This window comes from Nansenia antarctica (assembly GCF_963989245.1).
Source record: "Nansenia antarctica genome assembly, chromosome: 11".
Lineage (NCBI taxonomy): Eukaryota > Metazoa > Chordata > Actinopteri > Argentiniformes > Microstomatidae > Nansenia > Nansenia antarctica.
In genome coordinates, this window is record NC_137681.1 from 25,995,634 (window position 1) to 26,020,757 (window position 25,124).

General features: G+C 47.9%; 1 protein-coding gene across 1 annotated transcript in view; it reads left to right on the forward strand.

Annotated features, from left to right (window-relative positions):
• Positions 1-25,124, forward strand: part of srcap (Snf2-related CREBBP activator protein) — a gene marked incomplete at both ends in the record, with an annotated part of 50,132 nt that overhangs the window by 7,429 nt on the left and 17,579 nt on the right. Inside the window, 17 exons of the mRNA XM_080542521.1 lie at positions 2,225-2,299; positions 2,489-2,572; positions 6,597-6,782; positions 7,372-7,512; positions 8,607-8,805; positions 12,266-12,438; positions 14,687-14,774; positions 15,470-15,559; positions 16,007-16,183; positions 16,937-17,154; positions 17,590-17,767; positions 18,029-18,165; positions 18,938-19,107; positions 21,492-21,684; positions 21,935-22,071; positions 23,408-23,594; positions 24,598-24,767. Of these exons, the coding sequence (XP_080398647.1) occupies positions 2,225-2,299; positions 2,489-2,572; positions 6,597-6,782; positions 7,372-7,512; positions 8,607-8,805; positions 12,266-12,438; positions 14,687-14,774; positions 15,470-15,559; positions 16,007-16,183; positions 16,937-17,154; positions 17,590-17,767; positions 18,029-18,165; positions 18,938-19,107; positions 21,492-21,684; positions 21,935-22,071; positions 23,408-23,594; positions 24,598-24,767 (2,603 nt within the window). The remainder of the gene's footprint in view (positions 1-2,224; positions 2,300-2,488; positions 2,573-6,596; positions 6,783-7,371; positions 7,513-8,606; positions 8,806-12,265; positions 12,439-14,686; positions 14,775-15,469; positions 15,560-16,006; positions 16,184-16,936; positions 17,155-17,589; positions 17,768-18,028; positions 18,166-18,937; positions 19,108-21,491; positions 21,685-21,934; positions 22,072-23,407; positions 23,595-24,597; positions 24,768-25,124) is intronic.

Consider the following 25,124-nt stretch of genomic DNA (forward strand, 5'->3'; position numbering starts at 1 on the left):
TAATAATAATAATATGTCTGGGGAGGCCAAGTTGGCAATTATGTTGTCACTTTGTTCTGTTGTTGTTGTTGTTGTTGTTGTTTGTGTTGTGAGCTGCTGCTGAGCTAACTGCATCTATCTATCTATCTATCTATCTATCTATCTATCTATCTATCTATCTATCTATCTATCTGTCTATCTATCTATCTATCTGTCTATCTATCTGTCTATCTGTGTATGTACTGCGTCTGTCTATCTGTCTGTCTGTCTGTCTATCTATCTACTGTATCTATCTATCTACTGTATCTATATCTATCTATCTATCTACCTACATATCTATCTATCTACATATCTATCTATATTGATAATTACTAAATCAGGGGGTAATTCTGGCTGCTCTGTGCACAATTATGCGTGTTGATTGATCAGCCAGTGTCCCAATGTGCTCATTATCTCTAGTGAGGCCGTTGTAGGTCGACATGGAATTCAATGGGAAATGATACATTGCATTCAGCAAAAAAAAACAGAAATGTTCTTTAATAAGTACTTTAGGGTCTCCTCCTTTCGCCTGCAGTTTGGGATAATTCTGTGCTCGCGGGGCTGACCGAGTTTGCCATATAATTAATAGTCCATAGCCTAGTTAAATGTGGCTTGTTCTGTGGTGCTGCAGTGTGTAATTTTACAATGGGGCAATTCTGTGAAATCCAGTGGAAAGAGAAGAGAGAGCTACAATGGGAACGTTATCAGTCAGCGAGGCTTAGCAGAGCGCTCTTCTAGAGACACAGATCAGCAGGGAGGCAGTGGGCCGCTTTCACAGAGAAGGCAAGAGCCTAGTCCTGGACTAAAGACTAAACCACACTGAAGCCTAGTCCTGGACTAAACCACACTTACGCCTAATCCTAGTGTCACACCACAGGTGTCTCACATCACAGGTGTCTCACACCACAGCCAGGTGTCTCACATCACAGGTGTCTCACAGTCAGGTGTCTCACATCTCACGTGGGGTAGTGGTCGTCTAGTGGATAGTGAGTTGGACTGGTGATGGGAAGCTTGTGAGTTCAAATCCCACCTGGGAACACCACCACGAGTGAGCCCTTCAGTCAGGCACTTAGCCCTCAGTTACTCCAGGGAGGAATGTCTCTCTGTTAATCTGTAATTGTAAATCGCTTTGGATTAAAAGCGTCTGGCTAAATTCTAAATAATTCTAGGTGTGAATGAGTATGTCTCATGTAGACCATGTTAAGTTGGCCGCATGCGTGTGTGTTTTCCAGCCCGGACAGAGCCAGGCACACAGACAGACACTGTTCTCCAAGGTAAGTGGCTGGGCTGTCAGACAGGCAGTAGAGTCACACGGGGCAGGCCTGGTCACTGATTGGACCATCCTTCCTGTCTGACATGTTCACTATAGAGAGGGCCAGGTGCCGCCTCACACTGGGGTGATTGGGGTGGCAGGGAGGAAAATGTCACATTCCACCACATGATTAATCTGTTCTGCTGCAACACTGTGTGGGGGAAGACAGATTCACATGGTGTAGTAGGGCTGTGTGTGTGTGTGTGTGTGTGTGTGTGTGTGTGTGTGTGTAGGCAGATGGTTGAGTTTAAACTCTTAAAACTGTGCATGTATGTTTGCCTGTCGTTTGTTTGTGTTTTAACACTAGAACACCTACTAGAACTAGAACACCTACACCTACTATAAGAGCCGCCTCGGGGGGTCAAATGGCCATAGTCTTTACTATGGGAAGCTGCGACTTACACACAAAGACCACTTGTTGGTGCGTCTTGTAAATTAGCCTGCCTCCTACACAGAAAAACTGCTAAATAGCTTCATACTAGCTTATCCTGATGTCATTTTGAAAATGTAAGGATACTGGGTGGTAGAACGCACATATCTAGGAAAAGTCATGAAAGGAGGGTCCTGAAATTTGATCGAGTGCGATGATAATGAATTTTTTTACTCACAGGGTCAAATGACACCACCCACAGCTGTTCTAGTGTTAAATGACCCCACCCATGGCTGTTCTAGTGTTAATGACCCCACCCACGGCTGTTCTAGTGTTAATGACCCCACCCATGGCTGTTCTAGTGTTAATGACCCCACCCATGGCTGTTCTAGTGTTAATGACCCCACCCATGGCTGTTCTAGTGTTAATGACCCCACCCATGGCTGTTCTAGTGTTAAATGACCCCACCCACGACTGTTCTAGTGTTAATGATCCAGTCTTGTTTACCTTTTTCCTGACGACAGTTCCTTATGTCCTCCTCCACCACCACCTCTTCCTGTTTCCAGGTACGCCAGTGGATCGCTGACCGGGCCGCCACGGTAACCACGGCAACCACGTCCCCCGCCTCCAGGTCGGCGTCCCCGTCCCCCGGCCCCTCCCCCTCCTCCTCCTGCGGGGACTGGACCCCCTCCTCTGACAGGTTTTCGCCCTTCAGGAGCCCCTACGGGAAGTTCCTGTCCCCCCCCTCCCAGAGGTTCCTGTCCCCCCCCTCCCAGAGCCCCGCTGGCTCCTCCTCCTCCCAGTCGGACCAGGCCACGCCCCCTCGCCCCCGCGCCGAGAAACACACAGACATGGCGGAGCTGGCCAAACACGTGAGTGTGTGTGGTGGTCAGACGTGTGTGTGTGTGTGTGTGTGTGTGTGTGTGTGTGTGTGTGTGTGGTGTTCAGACATGTGTGTGTGGTGTTCAGACGTGTGTGTGTGGTGTTTCAGACTTGTGTGTGTGTGTGGTGTTTCAGACTTGTTTGTGTGGTGTTCAGACGTGTGTGTGTGTGGTGTTTCAGACTTGTGTTTGTGGTGTTCAGACGTGTGTGTGTGTGGTGTTTCAGACTTGTGTGTGTGTGGTGTTTCAGACTAGTGAGTGTGTGGTGTTTCAGACTAGTGAGTGTGGTGTTTCAGACTAGTGAGTGTGGTGGTTCAGACTAGTGAGTGTGTGTGGTGTTTCAGACTAGTGAGTGTGTGTGGTGTTTCAGACTAGTGAGTGTGGTGGTCAGACGTGTGTGTGTGTGTGTGTGTGTGTGTGTGTGTGTGTGTGTGTGGGGTGTTCAGAGTGAGTGTGTGGTGTTAGAGATGTGAGGGGGGGGGGCGCTTAGGTGGCGTAGCGGGTTAAGCGCTGACCATGTAACCGCAGGGTCCCCCGGTTCGATTCCGGCCGGAGACATATCCTGCATGTCATCCCTCCTCTCTCTCTCACCCATACTTCCTGTCTAAATCTTCACTGTAACTGTAAATAAAAAATAAAAATATGAGTGGGACTGCCCCACTCAGAAAAAATTACTTTAAAAAAGAGAGAGATGTGAGGGGGGTTCAGACGTGTATGTGTGTGTGTGTGGTGTTCAGACTTGGAGCATGTCTCTCTGCTCAGCTCTGTAACCTTTGGTCCTGAATGTCAGCTTGAAAATGTCACTAGAAAAAAAATCACTAATCACACTCACTCCTCACTACTGACACACACTCCTCACCACTGACACTCACTACTCACCACTGACCAGTGATGTGAATAACGGCGTTAAAATAAACGGCGTTACTAACAGCGTTATTTTTTCCAGTAACGGGTAATGTAATTAATTACTATTTCCATCGTTACAACGCCGTTACCGTTACCGGTAATTCAATGCGGCGCGTTACTACTGAAGCTTCTCATTGTCATCCGACCTTAGTCACAGCTGCAAAGGTGTTTTTTGTTTGTTTGTTGGAGAGGGGGGAGGGGAGGGGCGAGACAACCGCTTAAGTGATCATGATTGGCTATGGTAGAGAAAATGTCATGGTAAGCCAACCATAGTTCAGTGTTGTGCGGATGTTTCTACACACAAACCACACACGCGCACAGCATCACACACACACTCAAACTATCAGAGAGATACACGCAGCAATGGCGAGTCCCGAGTGTTCTGAGGTGAACGTGGCGTTTTCACAGTGGAAGTACAGGCACTATTTCAGTACTACTTTAAAAGCACTTCATATTGTTTAACTGTTTACTTTTGTTGTGTTGAAAATACTTGAAGTTACAGTATAGGGCTGCAACAACGAATCGATGAAATCGATAAAAATCGATAATGAAATTTGTTGGCGACAAATTCCATTATCGATTCGTCGGGTCTTGTTCCATAACAAACCTACTTGAGTGTCGTGTTGACGCACGCCACGCTGTCTTGCGGAGCTGCCGCGGCGGCTACATTTAAATCATGGTGGAGGCGGAGAAAACGACTCGACCGAAATCGTCACATTAAAAGCTACCCTCAGCAGGGTAAGTTATACGAGTTTAACGTTGGCTGTACCCATGCCATACGTTGCGTTTTGAAGTGAGGATCATTCGTTTCACTGGCACAGCTGTAGGCCTAAGTTAGTTCTCGTTTATCTAATAGATTCTCCCTCTTAATGACCTATTGTATTTTTAGCTTGCTATTCGCATTCTATGCCTTCAGCACCGGAGTATGCTCATAGTCACTTGTATTAAGGCCGATTTAAAGTTCTGCGTCGAATTTACGTGCGTAGCTTACGTAGCCTACGTAAGGGGTCTCGCACTTTACACTTCTACGTAGGCCACGCTGCAATTACACCGTCACATCGCTAGGTGGCAGTGTGTTTTCTATGCCCCTGTGCTGTGCCTCTTCCGGTTAGGAACTCAACGGAGCTCAAAGCTCAAAGCGGCATAATAGCGATCTTTTTGTTGTTATGCTTGTTGTAAATAAAAGTTCTATGATGCATTGAAATGACATTAAACTAAGATAATACGATGGTTATCATAATTTTTCAAATGTTTATTAATAAGTAATTACAGAAAAAGTAAATGACATTTCTGTCATGGCTTCCGCATTTTGGCCTACGAGAGAGTCGGAATCTTGTCGGAATCATGTGCTACCAAGCGGACCAATCACAGAGCTTACGGTTGCGTAGAAACTGACGCGTTCTTACATTTTTGGAGATGTGCACGTCAACCCTATCCGTAGGCAAGGCGGGCCCACGCGGGCCGACGCAAGGCTACGGCGTCGATTTTACGCAGAAGTTTAAATCGGCCTTTAGTAAGGAGATGCACTTGTGAGTTCTGGCGAAGCGTCAGCTAAATGACTGTAATGTAATGCGATAGCCAGTGAGTGTTTGCTCGCATTCATGAATTCAATATTGCATGACAAGTGTATTTAGCTAGCTGGCTAACATCAGTGGTAGAGCAGAGGTGATAAGCTAAAGGCTAGCTAGTGGTAGCCTACCAAGCTACCCGTGAGTTAGAGTGAGGCACTGACTGTAGCCTAGCCTATTGTATGGAGTGAGAGGACACATTGCATTGTTTTGGAGCATATCTGTTATATAAAAACATTAGTGTCTTGTCTGTAGCCTATATTGCACTTTGGGTTACTGACCTTTACATTAAGCAAAGTTATTACCTAAAACAATGCATGTATTGAGCTAGAGTTCAACTACTTTATTGAAACAATCTACCGCCATAGTCCATGGCCTGTTGTTAAACCTATTTGATGTAGCAAAGCCTTTTTTATTTATATTATTTATAATTTTTTATTAATACTTATTCATTTGCACATGTATATGTATAGGCCTGGCTGATTTAGAAAACATAAAATAAAATTTGCAAAAGAAATCAGTTTTTTTCATTTGTATCCGATTAATTGAAAAAATAATCGGCAGATTAATCGATTATCAAAATAATCGTTAGTTGCAGCCCTATTACAGTATGTCTACCAGTTGTCTGAAGTTGTGTGACAGTTTGATTTATTTAATTTACAAAGATTTAAAAGCACTTCATATTGTTAAATGTTTACTTTTGTAATGAAGAAAATACTTGAAGTACAGTATGTCTACCAGTTGTGGTCTGTTGAAGTGCAATAAATATGAAAAGTTCCCTGCTGAAACCTGCTCAGAAAAAAAATATTTTCTTCCTGATAGGGACCCGCTAGCCCGCTGCACTGTGGTAAAAAGTAACGCAATAGTTACTTTCCCTAGTAACTAGTTACTTTTATAATGAAGTAATTCAGTTACTAACTCAGTAACTTTTTGGGATAAGTAACTAGTAACTATAACTAATTACTTTTTTAAAGTAACGTGCCCAACACTGCCACTGACACCCACTGCTCACCACTGACACTCACTACTCAACACTGACACACACTGCTCACCACTGACACTCACTACTCACCACTGACACACACTGCTCACCACTGACACACACACTGACACACACTCACTACTCACCACTGACACACACTCCTCACAGTACTCTAGCCCCCCTTTTACCTCAGTTTTACCTCAGGATTGTAAGTGTCTCTGTTCCTATTGGTTACAGGATTGTAACGGTCGGTCACTGTTCCTATTGGTTACAGGATTGTAACGGTCTCTGTTCCTATTGGTTACAGGATTGTAACGGTCTCTGTTCCTATTGGTTACAGGATTGTAACGGTCTCTGTTCACTTCCTATTGGTTACAGGATTGTAACGGTCTCTGTTCACTTCCTATTGGTTACAGGATTGTAACGGTCTCTGTTCCTATTGGTTACAGGATTGTAACTGTCTCTGTTCCTATTGGTTACAGGATTGTAACTGTCTCTGTTCCTATTGGTTACAGGATTGTAACTGTCTCTGTTCCTTGTGTGTCTGGTTTCCTCTCAGGAGGCAGAGATCGAGCACCGCACCTCGGCTCTGAGGCGGGAGGGCCAGTGGTCCATCAAGCGTCTGACCCGCCTCACGGAGCCCGTCCGGCCCAAGGTGCACTGGGACTACCTCTGTGAGGAGATGCAGTGGCTGTCTGCCGACTTCGCCCAGGAGAGACGCTGGAAGAGAGGGGTGGCCAGGAAGGTAGGAGAGACACTCACTCACACACAGACACACACACACACACACACACACACACACACACACACACACACACATACACACATACTCTCTCACACACACACACACACACACACACACACACATACTCTCTCTCACACACACACACACACACACACACACACACAGTCACACATGCATATACTCTCTCTCTCTCTCTCTCTCTCTCTCACACACACACACAGTCACACACACATACATACTCTCACACACAGACACACACACACACACACACACACACACACACACACACACACATATACTCTCTCTCTGACAGGCTGCAGTCTTAACTAATAGAGGGCTACACTTTACACACCACCATGATAACAGATCCGTTTACATTTGATATTTTTGACCATTTAGCCAGACGCTTTTATCCAAAGAGACTTACAATTAGAGATGAACAGGGCCATTCTCCCTGGAGTAACTGAGGGCTTAGTGTCTTACTCCAGGTGGGGATTTGAACTCATGACCTTCCGATCACCAGTCACCACCACCCCCTAGATCCAAGAAACTGGGTAGGAACTCAAATGTCTGTGTGTGTTTGTTGCAGGTGGTGCGTATGGTGATGCGACACCACGAGGAGCTCAGGCAGAAGGAGGAGAAGGCCAAGAGGGACGAACACTCCAAGATACGCCGGGTCGCCTCCTCCATCGCCAAGGAGGTGCGGGCCTTCTGGACCAGCGTGGAGAAGGTAGAGACATCTGACATCTTTTAATTTTAATTTTATTTTTATTAAGTTATTTAAAGGTAATGGGCTGTCCCATTCTTATTTTTTATTTTTCATTCCATATTTTGATTGGACAGATATAGTGAAGACAGACAGGAAGGTAAGAAGGAAAAGGGGGAGAGAGGGAGTATGTCAGCAGGGCATGGTCCGGATTTGAACCCATGCCGACATGCTGTGCTAGACGACTGGACCACCCCAGGCCATGGTGCTAGACCACTGGACCACCCCAGGCCATGGTGCTAGACCACTGGACCACCCCAGGCCATGGTGCTAGACCACTGGACCACCCCAGGCCATGGTGCTAGACCACTGGACCACCCCAGGCCATGGTGCTAGACCACTGGACCACCCCAGGCCATGGTGCTAGACCACTGGACCACCCCAGGCCACACACAGGAGTGATGTGACATCTGTCATAACATATGTGACCCCGGGTCTCGTCTTTTCTCTGGTCTGGCGGACCAGCGCCTCAACGTTGGGAGTTCATTAGAATAGAAAGACTGTTCAATCAAAAAAACAGATGGTGTGTATAGCTATTGATTTTACATCACACCAATCATCTCCCACAGCTCTCCCCCCTCCTCCTCAGCGCACATCACACGGCACCCTCTCCTTTCTCCAGCGCTTGCACACCACACATTTTGGATTCTGAGCTACACCTCGCAGCTAAAATCAAATAATAACAAATACTTGACGTGGGTCTGGGCGATGTGGCCTAAAAATAATACCTCACGTTTTTTTTTTCACACCACACTCGATTAAATTTTTTTTTTTTTAATAGATTTTTTTTTTCTTTCCCACTATCTTGTGTGACTCTCAGCTCACTGCCTCCTGCCTCTGTTAGAGATGCTGGAATCAATTAGTTGTGCCGCTGCTGCTTTTAGTGAAATCTCGCTCAAGGACGGACGCCTACCAGACTGACTGAAGAGGGACAGTGTTCCCCTTTTTTGGGGGACAGACTCCTCACTTTTATTAGCGCAATAAAAGTCTCCTCAGTCTTAATTGTTCTCTCTGACTCAGTGCGCCTCTGTCTCTCTCTGCTCTCCCCCCTCTGACAGGTGGTCCAGTACAAGCAGCAGTCTCGTCTGGAGGAGAAGAGGAAGAAAGCTCTGGACCTCCAGCTGGACTTCATCGTGGGCCAGACGGAGCGCTACTCAGACCTGCTCAGCCAATCCCTGCATGTTGCTCCCGCGGTGAACGCTGAACCCGCTCCCTCGCCGCCTAAGAAGCCTGCCCAACCTCCCCCAGATGAGGATGGTGAGAAATACTTTTTTTGAGAACATTGTTTTTCTATTCTCCCATTTGAGAAGGTCTGAATACCTTTCCGCGTTGTTGAAAATCAACGACACACATCTCTAGTCAACTAACACAGCTTGTTTTGTGAGCCTGCTAACAAGGTAAAGTAGTGTTGTAGTTCACTAGGTAGCAGTGGAGGTTACTCACCCAATCCATTGCGTTGCAGCGTTTTGGCTGGACTAGCGAGTTTGTGTTGTGATCCGTAGTTCCATGTTTCAAAAGAAAAGTCTGAACATTTTGTCTGGTTGCCGACATACGGACCAAATGATCAGACTGTCACATTTGAGATAGGAATCCATTTAGCCAGTGAGCTGCTGATTGGATCCCTGAGAGACTTGTCATTGGCTCAGGGAGGTGGTTGTCATGGCCACCACCGATTGTACTTGTTGCTGTTGTGGTTGGAGCTTTTTTTCACACAGTCACCAAGGCGAATGATTGTTGGAGGGGCGGAGAAAAGAAGTATAAAAGAGTGCAATCTACTCGTATTATCGTTGTCATGGAGGTCATCCTGTTCTGGCTCCGATATTTTCCTTTCACATCCCTTACAGCGCTTTACAGCACTTTTTCAACCTTCTACGGTGGACGCGTAACCAGGCTGACCCAATACAGCCGTAACAACCCAACGGCTCGCTCTACCCGGTTAGACGGCGAAACTACATTCCGTCGGTCTCTCAGTATCGTACTCGACGCTGCGTGATGACAATAAAGTTGAATCTAGTCTAATCTGATCTACTGGCTGAGCTCGGGGCGGCTGTGTGCAGTTGGGAGTGGAGAAGCCAGGGGCTCAGGTGTCGCTTGAATAGCAGCAAGGATGTCCTCCATCGCCTCTGCTGTTCTCCTCTGTTCAGTCTCAGTCAGCAGGGGGGTGTCAGGGGGGCCGGCGGTGGTGATGAGGCTGGAGAAGCTGTCACGTCTGTCAGATTAATCTGCTGCCGCCTCTGCAGAGCCTGCTGGCTCTGGTGGGGGGGGGGGGGGGGGTGCTGGTGTGTGTGTGTGTGTGTGTGTGTGTGTGTGTGTGTGTGTGTGTGTGTGTTTGTGTGTGAAATCCCACAGGCTCCATTGTACCAACAGGATAACTCAATCAAGCATGATTTCTAATTCTATTTGAACCCTGGTCTGTGTGCATTAGGTACTAGTAGTAAAGGTCATTTCTAGGGATATTGTTGTCTTTCTGCGGGGTGAGCTTCTAGGACTTTGAGAAGAAGGGACACATTGGATTGCGTTAGTGTGTATAAAGCGGCTATTTAAAAAAATCCCATTTTTACCTCGCGTCATTGCTTTTATAGCGACCTAGTGGTGATCAGACACTCTCAGACCTTGCTTCTTTTAAACGTCCCACGGGCGTCTCCAGAATTGGGGGGGAAAACTGCTTTTAGCTACTGTTTTCCCTGGGACGTGGAACTATCTTCAGAGTAGCCTGAGGTTGGAAGATCGGAGTGGACTCGTTTTTAAGTCCTTGGTTCGTCGACCAGCACACAGACATCCTCTTGTTTTGATTGATGAACTATGTGTGTTTAGTATTTTAAGGGTGTAGGGTGTGTTTTGTGAGTCATATTTGGATTGTAAACAAGGCACACCTTTCAATGGCACACCTGGCTCTCCCAGCGCGTCTCCCTGGACAAATAAAACCGGTTAAATAAAAACCCTCCTCCTGTCGGTCTCCAGTAACCATGGTTGCCAGGGAGGCCAGTAGTAGTAGTGTTGGCGGTGAGACCGGCTGGTCTGTCAGGTTAGCTTGCCCCCCCCCCTGCAGTCGTCTGCTCTGTGCGCTCTTCTACACACATTACTGATGTGCTGTTTGTTCAGAGAACTGTGGAGGTAAACAATTACTCTGGTCTAAAATGCCTCCGCTCGCTCCTCGCTGCTCAGAGAGAGAGAGGAGGAGCTCTGGCCCTGGTGGTGTTCCTGCCGTGTGACAGGAGACAGGAGAGACAGGAGCCCTGCCGGTTCTCTTTAGTGTCTGTCAGGCAAGGTTATTGGCTTCAGTCCTTAAGGGGGGTGGGGGGGGGGGACCTGAGTACATGTTGCACCTTGTTATTGGATATGCCAGTCATCAGGACATGGGGCCCGATGCAGCTTAACGCGATTGAAACTGTCAGTTATACAGAGTTTTGAAACTGTCAGTTATTCAGAGTTTTGAAACTGTCAGTTATTCAGAGTTTTGAAACTGTCAGTTAGTCAGAGTTTTGAAACTGTCAGTTAGGCCTGGACTACACGTATGGATATTCTTCGAAACGCAATTTTCTTGGTACAATTGGGCCTCTCAACCATACGAACACAGCGTTTTCACTCACATAAACAGAGATTTCTCTTAATGGATAAAAACGTGAAGAAATAACAAAATATCCGATTCAGTGGATCAGTGTGGTTATGTTAAACGGAGCTGGTGTTGATGCAATGACGTCAAGCGTCGAGCCGTTCACACACACGCATTGAAGCAAAACGGTTGTCAACAGAAACAACCACACAAAATAATCAATTTTTGCTTTCTTCTGAGTCACCATAACTTGCTTTTCTGTCTGTTTTGTACTTTTCTTTTCTGTCTGTTTCAAAGAGTTTGGTCTGTTTATGTTTTGAGTCACTGCCGCCGTTTGATTACAACTGCGCATGCTATGTTTTCGTATGGACAGAGATATTTTTGTGGTGTGGACAGTTATCTGCTTAAAAAAATATCCATATGTGTAGTCCAGGCCTTAGTCAGAGTTTTGAAACTGTCAGTTAGTCAGGAATTTTGAAACTGTCAGTTAGTCAGAGTTTTGGAGAAGTGTGTGAATGCTGCTGTGGGCCTGTTTTTAGCCTGGCTCCAGTATCTGGAGACGCTGCGTTGATGAACTGCCTTGTCTGTCACACACATGAGAACGACAGAGAACTTGGCTGAAGCAGCACACAGATGTGAAGCCAGACGTGGTGTATTTGAACGGCCACGTAAGAAGAACAACAACACGCCATTCAGCTGATGCTTTTAATCCAAAAGCGACTTACGTTGCAGCGAGCGTGTGCGTTTCCCAGTATTTTATGCTCCCCCCTGGGCGGCAATCGAACCCACAACCTAAGTGTTGTTAGCGCCGTGCCCTTGTTAGCGAGGTCCTCACAGCGGCTAGCCAGGGACGCTACGCTAACTCTCCCTCACCCCTGCTTCTCCGGCGGCGGTGGCTCAGGGGTTAGAGCCGCCGTCTAATGATCGCAAGGTCGGCAGATCGGCGGTTCGAACCCCGGTTGGCCACGTGTCGGTGTCCTTGGGCAAGACACCCCTGAACTCCAAATTGCTCCCAATGAGCGGGCCGGCGCCTTGCATGGTAGCTTGCCGGCGTCGGTGTGTGAATGTGTGTGTGAACGGGTAAACGAGAGGCCGTTGTAAAGCGCTTTGGAATAAGGAGCTATATAAGTCAGTCTATATAAGTCAGTCCATTCCTCCCCTCAGCAGACCGAGACTTTGAGCCTCCGAACGAGGAAGAGGATGACGAAGAGACGCTGGACGTGGAGGAGCAGCAGGAGGGCAACGACGAGGAGAGCCGGAGGAGGGAGATCGAGCTGCTGAAGGAGGAGGGGGAGCTGCCCCTGGACCAGCTGCTCAGCACCCTGTCACGCCCCTCGGTAACACACACTCACACCCCCACACACACCCTGTCACGCCCCCCGGTAACACACACTCACACCCCCACATACACCCTGTCACGCCCCCCGGTAACACACACTCACACCCCCACATACACCCTGTCACGGCCCCCGGTAACACACTCACACCCCCACACACACCCTGTCACGCCCCCCGGTAACACACACTCACACCCCCACACACACCCTGTCACGCCCCTCGGTAACACACACTCACACACCCTGTCACGCCCCCCGGTAACACACACTCACACCCCCACACACACCCTGTCACGGCCCCCGGTAACACACACTCACACCCCCACATACACCCTGTCACGCCCCCCGGTAACACACACTCACACCCCCACATACACCCTGTCACGGCCCCCGGTAACACACACTCACACCCCCACATACACCCTGTCACGGCCCCCGGTAACACACACTCACACCCCCACACACACACCCTGTCACGGCCCCCGGTAACTCTCACACCCCCACACACACCCTGTCACGCCCCCCGGTAACTCTCACACACACTCACACCCCCACACACCCTGTCACGCCCACCGGTAACTCTCACACACACTCACACCCCCACACACCCTGTCACGCCCACCGGTAACTCTCACACCCCCACACACACCCTGTCACGCCCACTTGGCAACTTGTTCCTGGTTTTACTGCTGCTGTCATATTTACACTACACCAGGCTCCAACTCCACCATCGTTTGTGTCACGTTCTAATGCTTTGGTCCTCATGTCGGTAACAATCAGACTTCTCTCACATTGCTAGTCAACTAACACAGCTTGTTTTGTGAGCCTGCTAACAATGTAAAGTAGTGTTATAGTTAACTAGGTAGCAGTGGGGATTACTCACCCAATCCATTGCGTTGAAGCGTTTTGGCTTGACTAGCGAGTTTGTGTTGTGATTCTCAACAACGTTGAAACGTAGTTCCGTGTTTCAAAAGAAACGTCGGAACATTTTGATTGGTTGCCGATATGCGGACCAAAAGACTAGAACGTGTCACTTATGCAATCTAAAAACGTGACGTCCTGGGGGCGCTTAGTGGCGTTGCACACGAATGTGCACTTGCCGCATAACAGCAAGGTCCCTCGTTCGATTCCGGCCATCGACATATCCTGCATGTCATCCCTCCTCTCTCTCTCACCTAGGGCTGTTACGATTAGTCGACGTCATCGACTACGTCAATACGTCGGTTTGCGTAATATGCGTCGGTTAGTCGTAAATAAACAAAATGGCGTTCTTTTTTTTCTTTTTTTTTTTTAAACCTTTATTTTACCAGGCGAGACAATTAAGTGTATGAGTGAAAAATGGATAGCTACTAACTAATGTTACACAAGCAATGTAGCTCACCACAGTTCGTATGTCTTGTCTTCTGGTGTTAGTAACGTTAGCTATGTAGCTGGCTAGCTACGGTAGCCTATTGTCATTGTGGTGCTCGCACCTACTGTACGTTATCTAGCTCGTAGCTCGTAGCTCGCATGCTACGTTAGCATAAATTTAGCTAATCATAACATAGCAGCGAGAGTAACGTTAGCTAGCTATGTAGCTACTAGCTAGCTATGTGTTGTGGTGATGGACAGACTTCTAAATGGCCATGTTGGCATTCAAGTTGGCTAAACATAGCAGTGAGGTGGAGACAAATACGTTTTTTTTTATTTATTTATTTTCCGATCAGTACAAAAATTATCGTTAGACTTACCGATAAATTAGTCGTTAGACTAATCGATAAAATAATCGCTAGATTAATCGTTAGAAAAATAGTCGTTTGGGACAGCACTACAGTCTCACCCATCCTTCCTGTCAATCTCTACTGTCTCTATCCTCCTCTCTCTCTCACCCATCCTTACTGTCAGTCTCTACTGTCTCTATCCTCCTCCCTCTCACCCATCCTTCCTGTCAATCTCTACTGTCTCTATCCTCCTCTCTCTCTCTCACCCATCCTTCCTGTCAATCTCTACTGTCTATCCTCCTCTCTCTCTCTCTCACCCATCCTTCCTGTCAATCTCTACTGTCTCTATCCTCCTCTCTCTCTCTCTCACCCATCCTTCCTGTCAATCTCTACTGTCTCTATCCTCCTCTCTCTCTCTCTCACCCATCCTTCCTATCAATCTCTACTGTCTCTAACCCAATGAAGCAGAAATGCCCTAAAATCATATTAATATATGAAAACAGAAAGGTGCTATCCTGTAGATGTCTGATTGGGTGTGTGTTTTTCAGGAGTCCGGGTCAGAAGAAGAATGCTCTGACGCCTCTTCCTCAACAGTGGAGGAGGAGGATGGAGAGTTCACGGCCAATGAGGAAGATGGTAAGCTTGGCCTTGTTGAAGAAGCTTGGCCTTGTTGAAGAAGCTTGGCCTTGTTGAAGAAGCTTGGCCTTGTTGAAGAAGCTTGGCCTTGTTGAAGAAGCTTGGCCTTGTTGAAGAAGCTTGGCCTTGTTGTAATGTCTTTCTGTTGTTTTCTTTTCTCATTTGCATGTAGTAGGTTAGCGTCTTTCCATATCCAAATCCTTCATTAGTTCACACCTGTCTGCTAAATACCAATAATGTAAATGTAATGTCTCTCTCTCTCTCTCTCTCTCTCTCTCTCTCTCTCTGTCTCTCTCTCTGTCTCTCTCTCTCTGTCTCTGTCCTCTCTCTGTCTGTCTCTCTCTCTCTCTCTCTCTCTCTGTCTCTCTCTTTCTCTCTCTGTCTCTGTCTCTCCTCTCTCTCTCTCTCTCTCTCTCTCTGTCTCTGTCCTCTCTCTGTCTGTCTCTCTCTCTCTTTCTCTCTCTGTCTCTCTCTTTCTCTCTCTGTCTCTGTCTCTCCTCTCTCTCTCTCTCTCTCTCTCTCTCTCTCTCTCTCTCTCCCTCTGTCTCTCTCTCTCTCTCTCCCCCCCTCTCTGTCTCTCTGTCTCTCTCTCTCCCCCCCCCTCTCTCTCCCTCTGTCTCTCTGTCTCTCTCTCTCTCTCTCCCCCCCCTCTCTCTCCCTCTCTCTGTCTCTCTCTCTCTCTCCCCCCCCCCCAGCGGAGGATGAGGAGGACACCATAGCAGCTCAGGAGGTGGTTGAGGGGGAGGCCGACCACGTGGGGGAGCTGGACGACCTGGCTAAAGAAGGTAGCTGCTAGCTGCTACACTTGTGTGATTAGTCTTTTAATTATTTTTAAAGAAAAATGTTTAGGGCATTTCTGCTTTATTGGGATAGAGACACTATAGATTGACAGGAAGGATGGGTGAGAGAGAAAGGAGGGGTGACATGGAAGATATTTCGACGGCCAGAATCGAACCTGGGACCTTGTGATTACGCGGTATGCGCATGTGTATGCTATGGCACTAAGCTCCCTGTGATGAATCATTTGTGAGGAGTCACAAGCACCTTGACTTAGCTAGTCGCTAACGGGTGAGGCAGTGGTAGTTGACAGTCTCTGGTATATTCCATCAACTAGTCTCTGGTGTCTCTACTGCTTCAACATACAGTACCAGTCAAAAGTTTGGACACACTTTCCCATTCAACTTTTGACTGGTACTGTATTGACACCCCCCCTCCCCCCTCCCCTCTCCCAGGGGACATGACCATGGACGAGCTGCTGGAGAAGTACAAAGGTGCGTACGCCTCAGATTACGAGGAGCCCTCGGCCTCCCCCTCCCCCGCCAGCTCCGAGGACTCTGAGAGCTCCGGAGACGAAGAGGAGGAGAGCGAGGAAGAGGAGAGCGACGCGGAGAGCAACTCTTCCTCCTCAGGTACCGAGCGACACCTAGCGCACTGAAGGTTTTTTCTCAGGCAAAATGGGCAAAGAAATCCACACTGGTCTGTGGTCTTATTGTGATATTATTATTATTATTATTATTATTAGCTTAGGGGCGGCTGTGGCTCAGGAGGTAGAGCCGGCATCTAATTATCTCAAGTTCTCCGGTTCGAACCCCGGTTGGCCACGTGTCAAGGTGCCCTTGAGCAAGGCACTGAACCCCTAATATCACCAGGGTCGCCGTCTATGGCTCTGACCCTGTGCCTAGAGCATCAAATACCAAATTCCAACAATTGACTGACAAGTTGATTGCATGGCAATAAAGCAATTATTATTATTATTATTATTATTATTATTATTATTATTGAAAACAGCAGCAATTTTCACAATGTTCTTTGAGGGATACATCACTTTATGGAAAGGTCTACAAAGCAGAAATGCAGAGTTTGAGGAGGATCACAGTAGGATTTGAACTGTATGACTGGAGCACCTTGTCTGTCTGGGGTAGCGGTGGTCTAGGGGGATAGTAGAGTTGGACTGACGATGGGAAGGTCATGAGTTTGAATCCCACCTGGGAACACCGCCCACTAGTGTACTAAGGCACTCAGCCCTCAGTTACTCCAGGGAGACTGTCCCTGGACTCTCTAACTGTAAGTCACTTTGGATTAAAAGCGTCTGCTAAGTGGTCAATTATTAAATTACTTCTCAAACACCTTCCCCCCCCCGCCACATCTCCCAGAGTCGCCAGAGGAGAGTGAGGATGACGGCAGTGGTGAGAACGAGGGAGAGGGCACCGGGGACGAGGAGGACGAGGAGTGTGACGAAGGCATGGAGGTCCTGCTGAAGGAGGGCGACCACAGCCCCCCCCTCCCCCCGGGCGCCCCGCGCCCCAAGAAGGAGATCAGCCACATCGCCGCCACCGCAGAGAGCCTGCAGCCTAAAGGATACACCCTGGCCACCACCAAGGTAACCCTGACCCCTGACCCCTAACCCTGACCCTGTTGTGTGGTGTATGACTGTGTTGTTGTTGTTGTTGTTGTGTGGTGTATGACTGTGTTGTTGTTGTTGTTGTGTGGTGTATGACTGTGTTGTTGTTGTTGTTGTTGTTGTTGTGTGGTGTATGACTGTGTTGTTGTTGTTGTTGTTGTGTGGTGTATGACTGTGTTGTTGTTGTTGTTGTTGTTGTTGTGTGGTGTATGACTGTGTTGTTGTTGTTGTTGTTGTGTGGTGTATGACTGTGTTGTTGTTGTTGTGTGGTGTATGACTGTGTTGTTGTTGTTGTGTGGTGTATGACTGTGTTGTTGTTGTTGTGTGGTGTATGACTGTGTTGTTGTTGTTGTTGTTGTTGTTGTTGTTGTGTGGTGTATGACTGTGTTGTTGTTGTTGTTCCTGTGTTACCAGGTGAAGACGCCCATCCCCTTCCTCCTGCATGGCCAGCTGCGTGAGTACCAGCACATCGGCCTGGACTGGCTGGTCACCATGTACGAGAAGAAGCTGAACGGCATCCTGGCAGACGAGATGGGCCTGGGCAAGACCATCCAGACCATCGCCCTGCTGGCCCACCTGGCCTGTGAGAAGGGTAGGTCCACCTCAGTCCTTCACTGATTGGTTGATTGATTTTCATCTCAATAAAAACAAACCTATAGAGAGAGAGCACTTCACATCAATTCACCAGTCGTAGCAGGAAGAAGAACAGTAATCTAGCTCAGGCCAGGGGCCTTTGGCAGCTGTTGTGATGGAAGAAGAAAGAAAGATTATTATTTTTATTTTTATTTTTTTGTGTGTACCAGGCTTTAAAAAAACCTTTGTTGGACATGAACGATGTGTCCTGTGTGTTCAGGTAACTGGGGCCCCCACCTCATCATCGTGCCCACCAGTGTGATGCTGAACTGGGAGATGGAGCTGAAGCGCTGGTGCCCCGGGTTCAAGATCCTCACCTACTACGGCAGCCAGAAGGAGAGGAAGCTCAAGAGACAGGTAACACACACACACCTGGTCAACACAACACAAGAGACAGGTAACAGACACACACCTGGTCAACACAAGAGACAGGTAACATACACACACCTGGTCAACACAACACAAGAGACAGGTAACATACACACACCTGGTCAACACAACACAAGAGACAGGTAACAGAAATACACACAAGGGTCAAAACTATACATACAATACATGACAACGGTAAAGACAGCTTGCCACCATTGGTGTGTGAATGCGTGTGTGAATGAGAGTCCGTTGTAAAGCACTTAACGAATAAGGCACTGTATAAGTCAGTCTATATAAGTCAGTCTGTATAAGTCAGTCTGTATAAGTCAGTCTATATAAGTCAGTCTATATAAGTCAGTCTGTATAAGTCAGTCTGTATAAGTCAGTCTGTATAAGTCAGTCTATATAAGTCAGTCTGTATAAGTCAGTCCATTTAAGTCAGTCCATTTAAGTCAGTCCGTATAAGTCAGTCTGTATAAGTCAGTCTGTATAAGTCAGTCTGTATAAGTCAGTCTATATAAGTCAGTCTATATAAGTCAGTCTGTATAAGTCAGTCTATATAAGTCAGTCTATATAAGTCAGTCTGTATAAGTCAGTCTATATAAGTCAGTCTGTATAAGTCAGTCTATATAAGTCAGTCTATATAAGTCAGTCTATATAAGTCAGTCTATATAAGTCAGTCTGTATAAGTCAGTCTGTATAAGTCAGTCTATATAAGTCAGTCCATTTACCATCTCTCTTCTGTTGCCGGTGCTGTCAGGGTTGGACCAAGCCCAACGCCTTCCACGTGTGCATCACGTCCTACAAGCTGGTCCTGCAGGACCACCAGGCGTTCAGGAGGAAGTCCTGGCGCTACCTCATCCTGGACGAGGCCCAGAACATCAAGAACTTCAAGTCCCAGCGCTGGCAGAGCCTGCTCAACTTCAACAGGTACGCAAGGCGGCTTGTTGTGTTCCTCTGTGTTCCTCTGTGTTCCTCTGTGTTCCCCTGTGTTCCTCGGTGTTCCTCTGTGTTCCTCTGTGTTCCTCTGTGTTCCTCTGTGTTCCTCTGTCCTCCTCTGTGTTCCTCTGTGTTCCTCTGTGTTCCTCTGTGTTCCTCTGTGTTCCTCTGTGTTCCTCTGTGTTCCTCTGTGTTCCTCTGTGTTCCTCTGTGTTTCTCTGTGTTCCTCTGTGTTCCCCTGTGTTCTTCTGTGTTCCTCTGTGTTCCTCTGTGTTCCTCTGTGTTCCTCTGTGTTCCTCTGTGTTCCTCTGTGTTCCTCTGTGTTCCTCTGTCCTCCTCTGTGTTCTTCTGTGTTCCTCTGTGTTCCTCCTCTGTCTTCCTCTGTGTTCCTCTGTGTTCCTCTGTGTTCCTCTGTGTTCCTCTGTGTTCCTCCTCTGTCTTCCTCTGTCTTCCTCTGTGTTCCTCTGTGGTCCTCTGTGGTCCTCTGTGTTCCTCCTCTGTCTTCCTCTGTCTTCCTCTGTGTTCCTCTGTGTTCCTCTGTCCTCCTCTCTGGTCCTCTGTGTTCCTCTGTGTTCCTCTGTCCTCTGTGTTCGCTATCCCATCGCTATTTCACTTCAACTTTACGTTTTGACGCCTCTTAATAGCCATGTCTGACTCCAATCTCTTCAGCTTCAACTGATACTCTCACTCTCTTTCTCCTTTCGGACTTTCAGCATGCGATCTACCATAGAGCCATGAGACGTAAACACAGCTATTTTCTACAAAGAGACCAACAAAACACGCATATTCCTACACTAGCAACGTAGCCCTCACAAGGCTAGGCTAGGCTAAAAACACTAGGAACGTAGCCCCCACAAGGCTAGGCTAGGCTAAAAATACTAGGAACGTAGCCCCCACAAGGCTAGGCTAGGCTAAAAACAAGTAGGAGCCCAACTGTAAACAGTTCAGTGTTTCCTCCAGGATTTTTCAAATTAGTGGCGGAGCGGTTATCTTTATCTTTATCTTAAATAGCGGTTAAGTCATTAAAGCCGAGCAGGTGATTTTATATAGAAGGTGATCAAATACCAATATATCCTACAGCTGCAGCGGAACATGCGGAACGCGCATTACACACACACACACAGAAAGATCAATACGAAGTAGGCCTACATGACAGTACACGCACAAAACCGGCTAACGTTACTCATTAACTGTTTACACAAGTAAAATCACAGTGTGACAGTCAGATGGAGCATTCGGTAAACAACAACAGCAAGGTAATGCTATCAGTTGAGTTAAAGAAAACAAACTCTTACCTTTGATGACACTGACATGAGCCCTGCTTACCCGTACCTCCGCCGTTCTGTTCGTGGTGGTTTTAGAGGCAATAGATTATTTTTGCCCCGCGCTTATTGCTATGAATAGTTCGAAGCTAGGTGCTTGCACGTTAGGTGCGAGAATGCTCGGTTAACCCATTAGCGGGAACATTATTTGTTTCACAAAATAGGCTGATTTATTTGACCATGAACATCAGAGACATACATTACGAATGTTCATTTAAAATACTCTATACTGAGCACTGGTATAAGAACATGAACCAGAGAACAGCAGTAAATGCAATAACCCACAGTCGTCGCTGATGATGTTGCATTTTCGATTAGGATACGGGATTAAAGGCACCGGCGACGGGCTAAAAGAGAAATCCAAATGTCCCGCTAAATTCGGACCAATCACAAAACTGTTTTGAAAGCGCGTCCCCTCGCGCCGCGCGCCTGTTGAGAGCGATTCAGTCTCGATTGCAGTGCGAACACAAACGACGAGGTTAATTGCAACATTGTAACATATTGTAAATAACTACGCCCTAAATCGTAACGAAATGTTGGTCTGGAAGCGGCCTAAATCTAGCTTCAATCTGCTTTTTTTCTGTTCTCCAGTCATAATAACTCGCTGCCTTTCTGCGCAGCCTGAATCAAAGTGGACTGTCTGAATCAATTAGTGGCGGAGGAAATTCATTCGTGGCGGCCCGCCACGAATAAATGCATATAGAGGAAACACTGCAAGTTGAATGATGCGCGCAGTTGAATGACGTCAGACTCTCGTCCCATTCCACACTATAGTAATAATAATTACTGAACTATATATGCTTGTGTATTGTGTATTGTTTTTCTGCGCATGGTTAATGCAAAAACAACAACAAATAGTGCTACAGAACCGACATTAGTTCTGTCCGTCTCCTCCCAGTCCCATATACATATATACAGTACCAGTCAAAAGTTTGGACACAAGTTTGCGACATTCCAGCGTCATGTCCAGGGGGTGTACTTGTACATCAAGCCGCCTCACACTCTCTCTCTCTCGCTCTCTCTGTCTCCCTCCCTGCCCCCCCCCCCCTCCAGTCAGAGGCGCCTGCTGCTGACGGGGACTCCCCTCCAGAACAGCCTGATGGAGCTGTGGTCCCTGATGCACTTCCTCATGCCCCACGTCTTCCAGTCCCACCGCGAGTTCAAGGAGTGGTTCTCCAACCCGCTGACCGGCATGATAGAGGGCAGCCAGGAGTACAACGAAGGCCTGGTGAAGAGACTCCACAAGGTGACGCACTGGGACTGGGACTGGGAGGGACTGGGACTGAGACTGGGAGGGACTGGGACTGGGAGGGGCTGGGAGGAGGGAGGGGGATCTGGGGGGAGGAGGGAGGGGGATCAGGGGGGAGGAGGGGGGGCACTGGGTGGAGGGGGGGAGGACTGGGAGGACTCATAGATGAAAAAAAATAAATGGTGAAAGCAAATGGGCTAATGTTAGACTCTGCTCTCAGCTCATGCGTCTCTGTGTTCCCTCCCAGGTGCTGCGGCCGTTCCTGCTGCGGAGGATCAAGGCGGACGTGGAGAAGCAGATGCCCAAGAAGTATGAACACGTGGTCCACTGCCGCCTGTCCAAGCGCCAGCGCTTCCTCTATGACGACTTCATGGCTCAGGCCTCGTAAGTAACAACCATTTCCTCATTGCCTGTGGCCTGGGGTGGTTCAGTGGTCTAGCACCATGGCCTGGGGTGGTCCAGTGGTCTAGCACCATGGCCTGGGGTGGTCCAGTGGTCTAGCACCATGGCCTGGGGTGGTCCAGTGGTCTAGCACCATGGCCTGGGGTGGTCCAGTGGTCTAGCACCATGGCCTGGGGTGGTCCAGTGGTCTAGCACCATGGCCTGGGGTGGTCCAGTGGTCTAGCACCATGGCCTGGGGTGGTCCAGTGGTCTAGCACCATGGCCTGGGGTGGTCCAGTGGTCTAGCACCATGGCCTGGGGTGGTCCAGTGGTCTAGCACCATGGCCTGGGGTGATCCAGTGGTCTAGCACCATGGCCTGGGGTGGTCCAGTGGTCTAGCACCATGGCCTGGGGTGATCCAGTGGTCTAGCACCATGGCCTGGGGTGGTCCAGTGGTCTAGCACCATGGCCTGGGGTGGTCCAGTGGTCTAGCACCATGGCCTGGGGTGGTCCAGTGGTCTAGCACCATGGCCTGGGGTGGTCCAGTGGTCTAGCACCATGGCCTGGGGTGGTCCAGTGGTCTAGCACCTTGGCCTGGGGTGGTCCAGTGGTCTAGCACCATGGCCTGGGGTGGTCCAGTGGTCTAGCACCGCGGTCTACAGTGCACACATATGCCCATGTCGGCATGGGTACAAATCCGGCCCATGCCCTGCTGACATGCCCTCTCTCCCTTCTTCTCCTTACTTCCCCGTCTGTCTTCACTGTATCTGCCCAATAAAATGAACAATATGAGTGGGACTGCCCCACTCAGTATGACTTATCACTATGGTGTTATTTAACTGTACTTTGTTTGAAAAGGATTTGCTACCAGACCAGTTCCACTGAAAACTGTCCCACTGAGTATGAGGCTGTTTCCTCTCCACTGAACCTGAATCCTCTCTGGCCGTCTCAAAGTGTTTCTAAACGTGACACAGTCTGATCATTTGGTCCGCATGTCGGCAACCAATCAAAATGTTCTGACTTTTCTTTTGAAACACGGAACTACGTTTCAACGTTGTTGAGAATCACAACACAAACTCGCTAGTCAAGCCAAAAATACTGCAACGCAATGGATTGGGTGAGTAATCCCCACTGCTACCTAGTTAACTACAACACTACTTTACATTGTTAGCAGGCTCACAAAACAAGCTGTGTTAGTTGACTAGCGACGTGTCATTGATTTTCAACAACGCGGAAATGTGTTCACATTTTTCTAAAGAAAAGTCAGATGGTTCCATGAGATCCCGACATGAGGACGTAAGCGTTAGAACGTGTCACATGTTTGGTGTCTGTGCTCTAGGACGCGGGAGACGCTGGCTAGCGGCCACTTCATGTCCGTGATCAACATCCTGATGCAGCTGCGTAAAGTGTGTAACCACCCCAACCTGTTCGACCCGCGGCCCATCCACTCCCCCTTCATCACCAAGGCCATCGTCTTCCACACAGCGTCTCTGGCACAGGAAGCCATGGAGGAAGACCCGTTCAAGGTCAGCAGGTCACAGAGAGCGGGCCGATGAGCTGTGTCACTGACAATGGTTGTGTGTGTGTGTGTGTGTGTGTGTGTGTGTGTGTGTGTGTGTGTGTGTGTGTGAACAATGTGAGAGAGAGTCAGTGTGTGTGTTTGTGAGCGAGTGAACGTGTGTGTGTGTGAGACAGAGAGTCAGTGTGAGAGATAAGATTAGATTCAACTTTATTGTCATTGCAAAGTACCAGACAAGTACCAGACAACGAAATGCAGTTTAGCATCTAACCAGAAATGCAAATAGTGATAGAAAACATGATATAAAAACATGACAGTGATAGGTACAGTAAGGCATGTATTACAGTTATGAGCTATGTACAGTTAAGGTAGCTTATGTACAGTATGTGATGTATAGATAACGTAATAATAATAATAACTTTATTTGTATAGCGCTTTTCATGCAAACGTTGCAGCTCAAAGTGCTCCAATCATTATATAATCATAATTAAATGATTTAGTCATTTAAAGGCAATGAAGAATAAATACTTATGGAGGAAACGCTACATAGATGATAGAATTAGCAAATGTCCAAATATGAACTACATCATGGGAAAGTCATCTGCCAAAAACAATTTCTGGATATTAAATAAATAAATCAGCAGCAAGATGCTCTCATAAAAGCCTCTTATACAGTAAATGTCTTAAACACGCAGATAAATCAAAGAGGTATGTGCAATGTGCAATAACACATTATGTGCAACGGTAGTATTGTAAACTGCAGTAGTGCAAAGGTTAAAGTGTTCACATTAACCAGGGGTGTGTAATCAAATCACCAGTAGTGCAAAGGCTAAATTGGATGGTTCAGTGTCCTCCGGGGGGAGGGATACTGAGTCATTGTACCCCAGGGGCGGGGTGGTGCTATATTGGTGTCAATAGTTTGATGGCTGCTCATACTGTATACTGCACATGTACACATGTGTTGCGATGACAATAAAGTTGAATCTAATCTAACCCCTCCCCCTCCCCAGCGCTGTGACCTGTCCATGTTTGACCTGGTGTCTCTGGAGGGCCGTGTGACCAGGTACCAGGCAGATCTGTTCCTGCCCAGCAGGAAGGTCACCAGGCAGCTGATCCAGGAGGTCATGACCTCCCCTGACCCCCCGCCCCGGCCCAGGCCAGTGCGCATGAAGGTCAACCGGTAAGAACCACTAACTTCATCTCATTTCTGGACACGGTATTTGCTTTTTCGCCATAAACTTAGAGTAATAGTCATCACATTGATTGTACAATTAAAATTTTGGGGCGTGGCTTAGCGATAGGTCTATTGTTGGAATGTGGTATTTTCTGCTCTAGACACGGGGTCAGCCATAGTCGGCGCCCCTGGAACAATTAGGGGTGAAGTGCCTTGCTCAAGGGCGCATGCAGCTCCCTCCTCCTGAGGCGGGGATGGAACCAGCGACCTTCCGATTGCTAGCCGGCCTCTCTCACCTCTAGGCTACCGCTAGAGGTCTATGTTGTATATGATCAGGAGGTGACTGGTGTGTGTGTGTGTGTG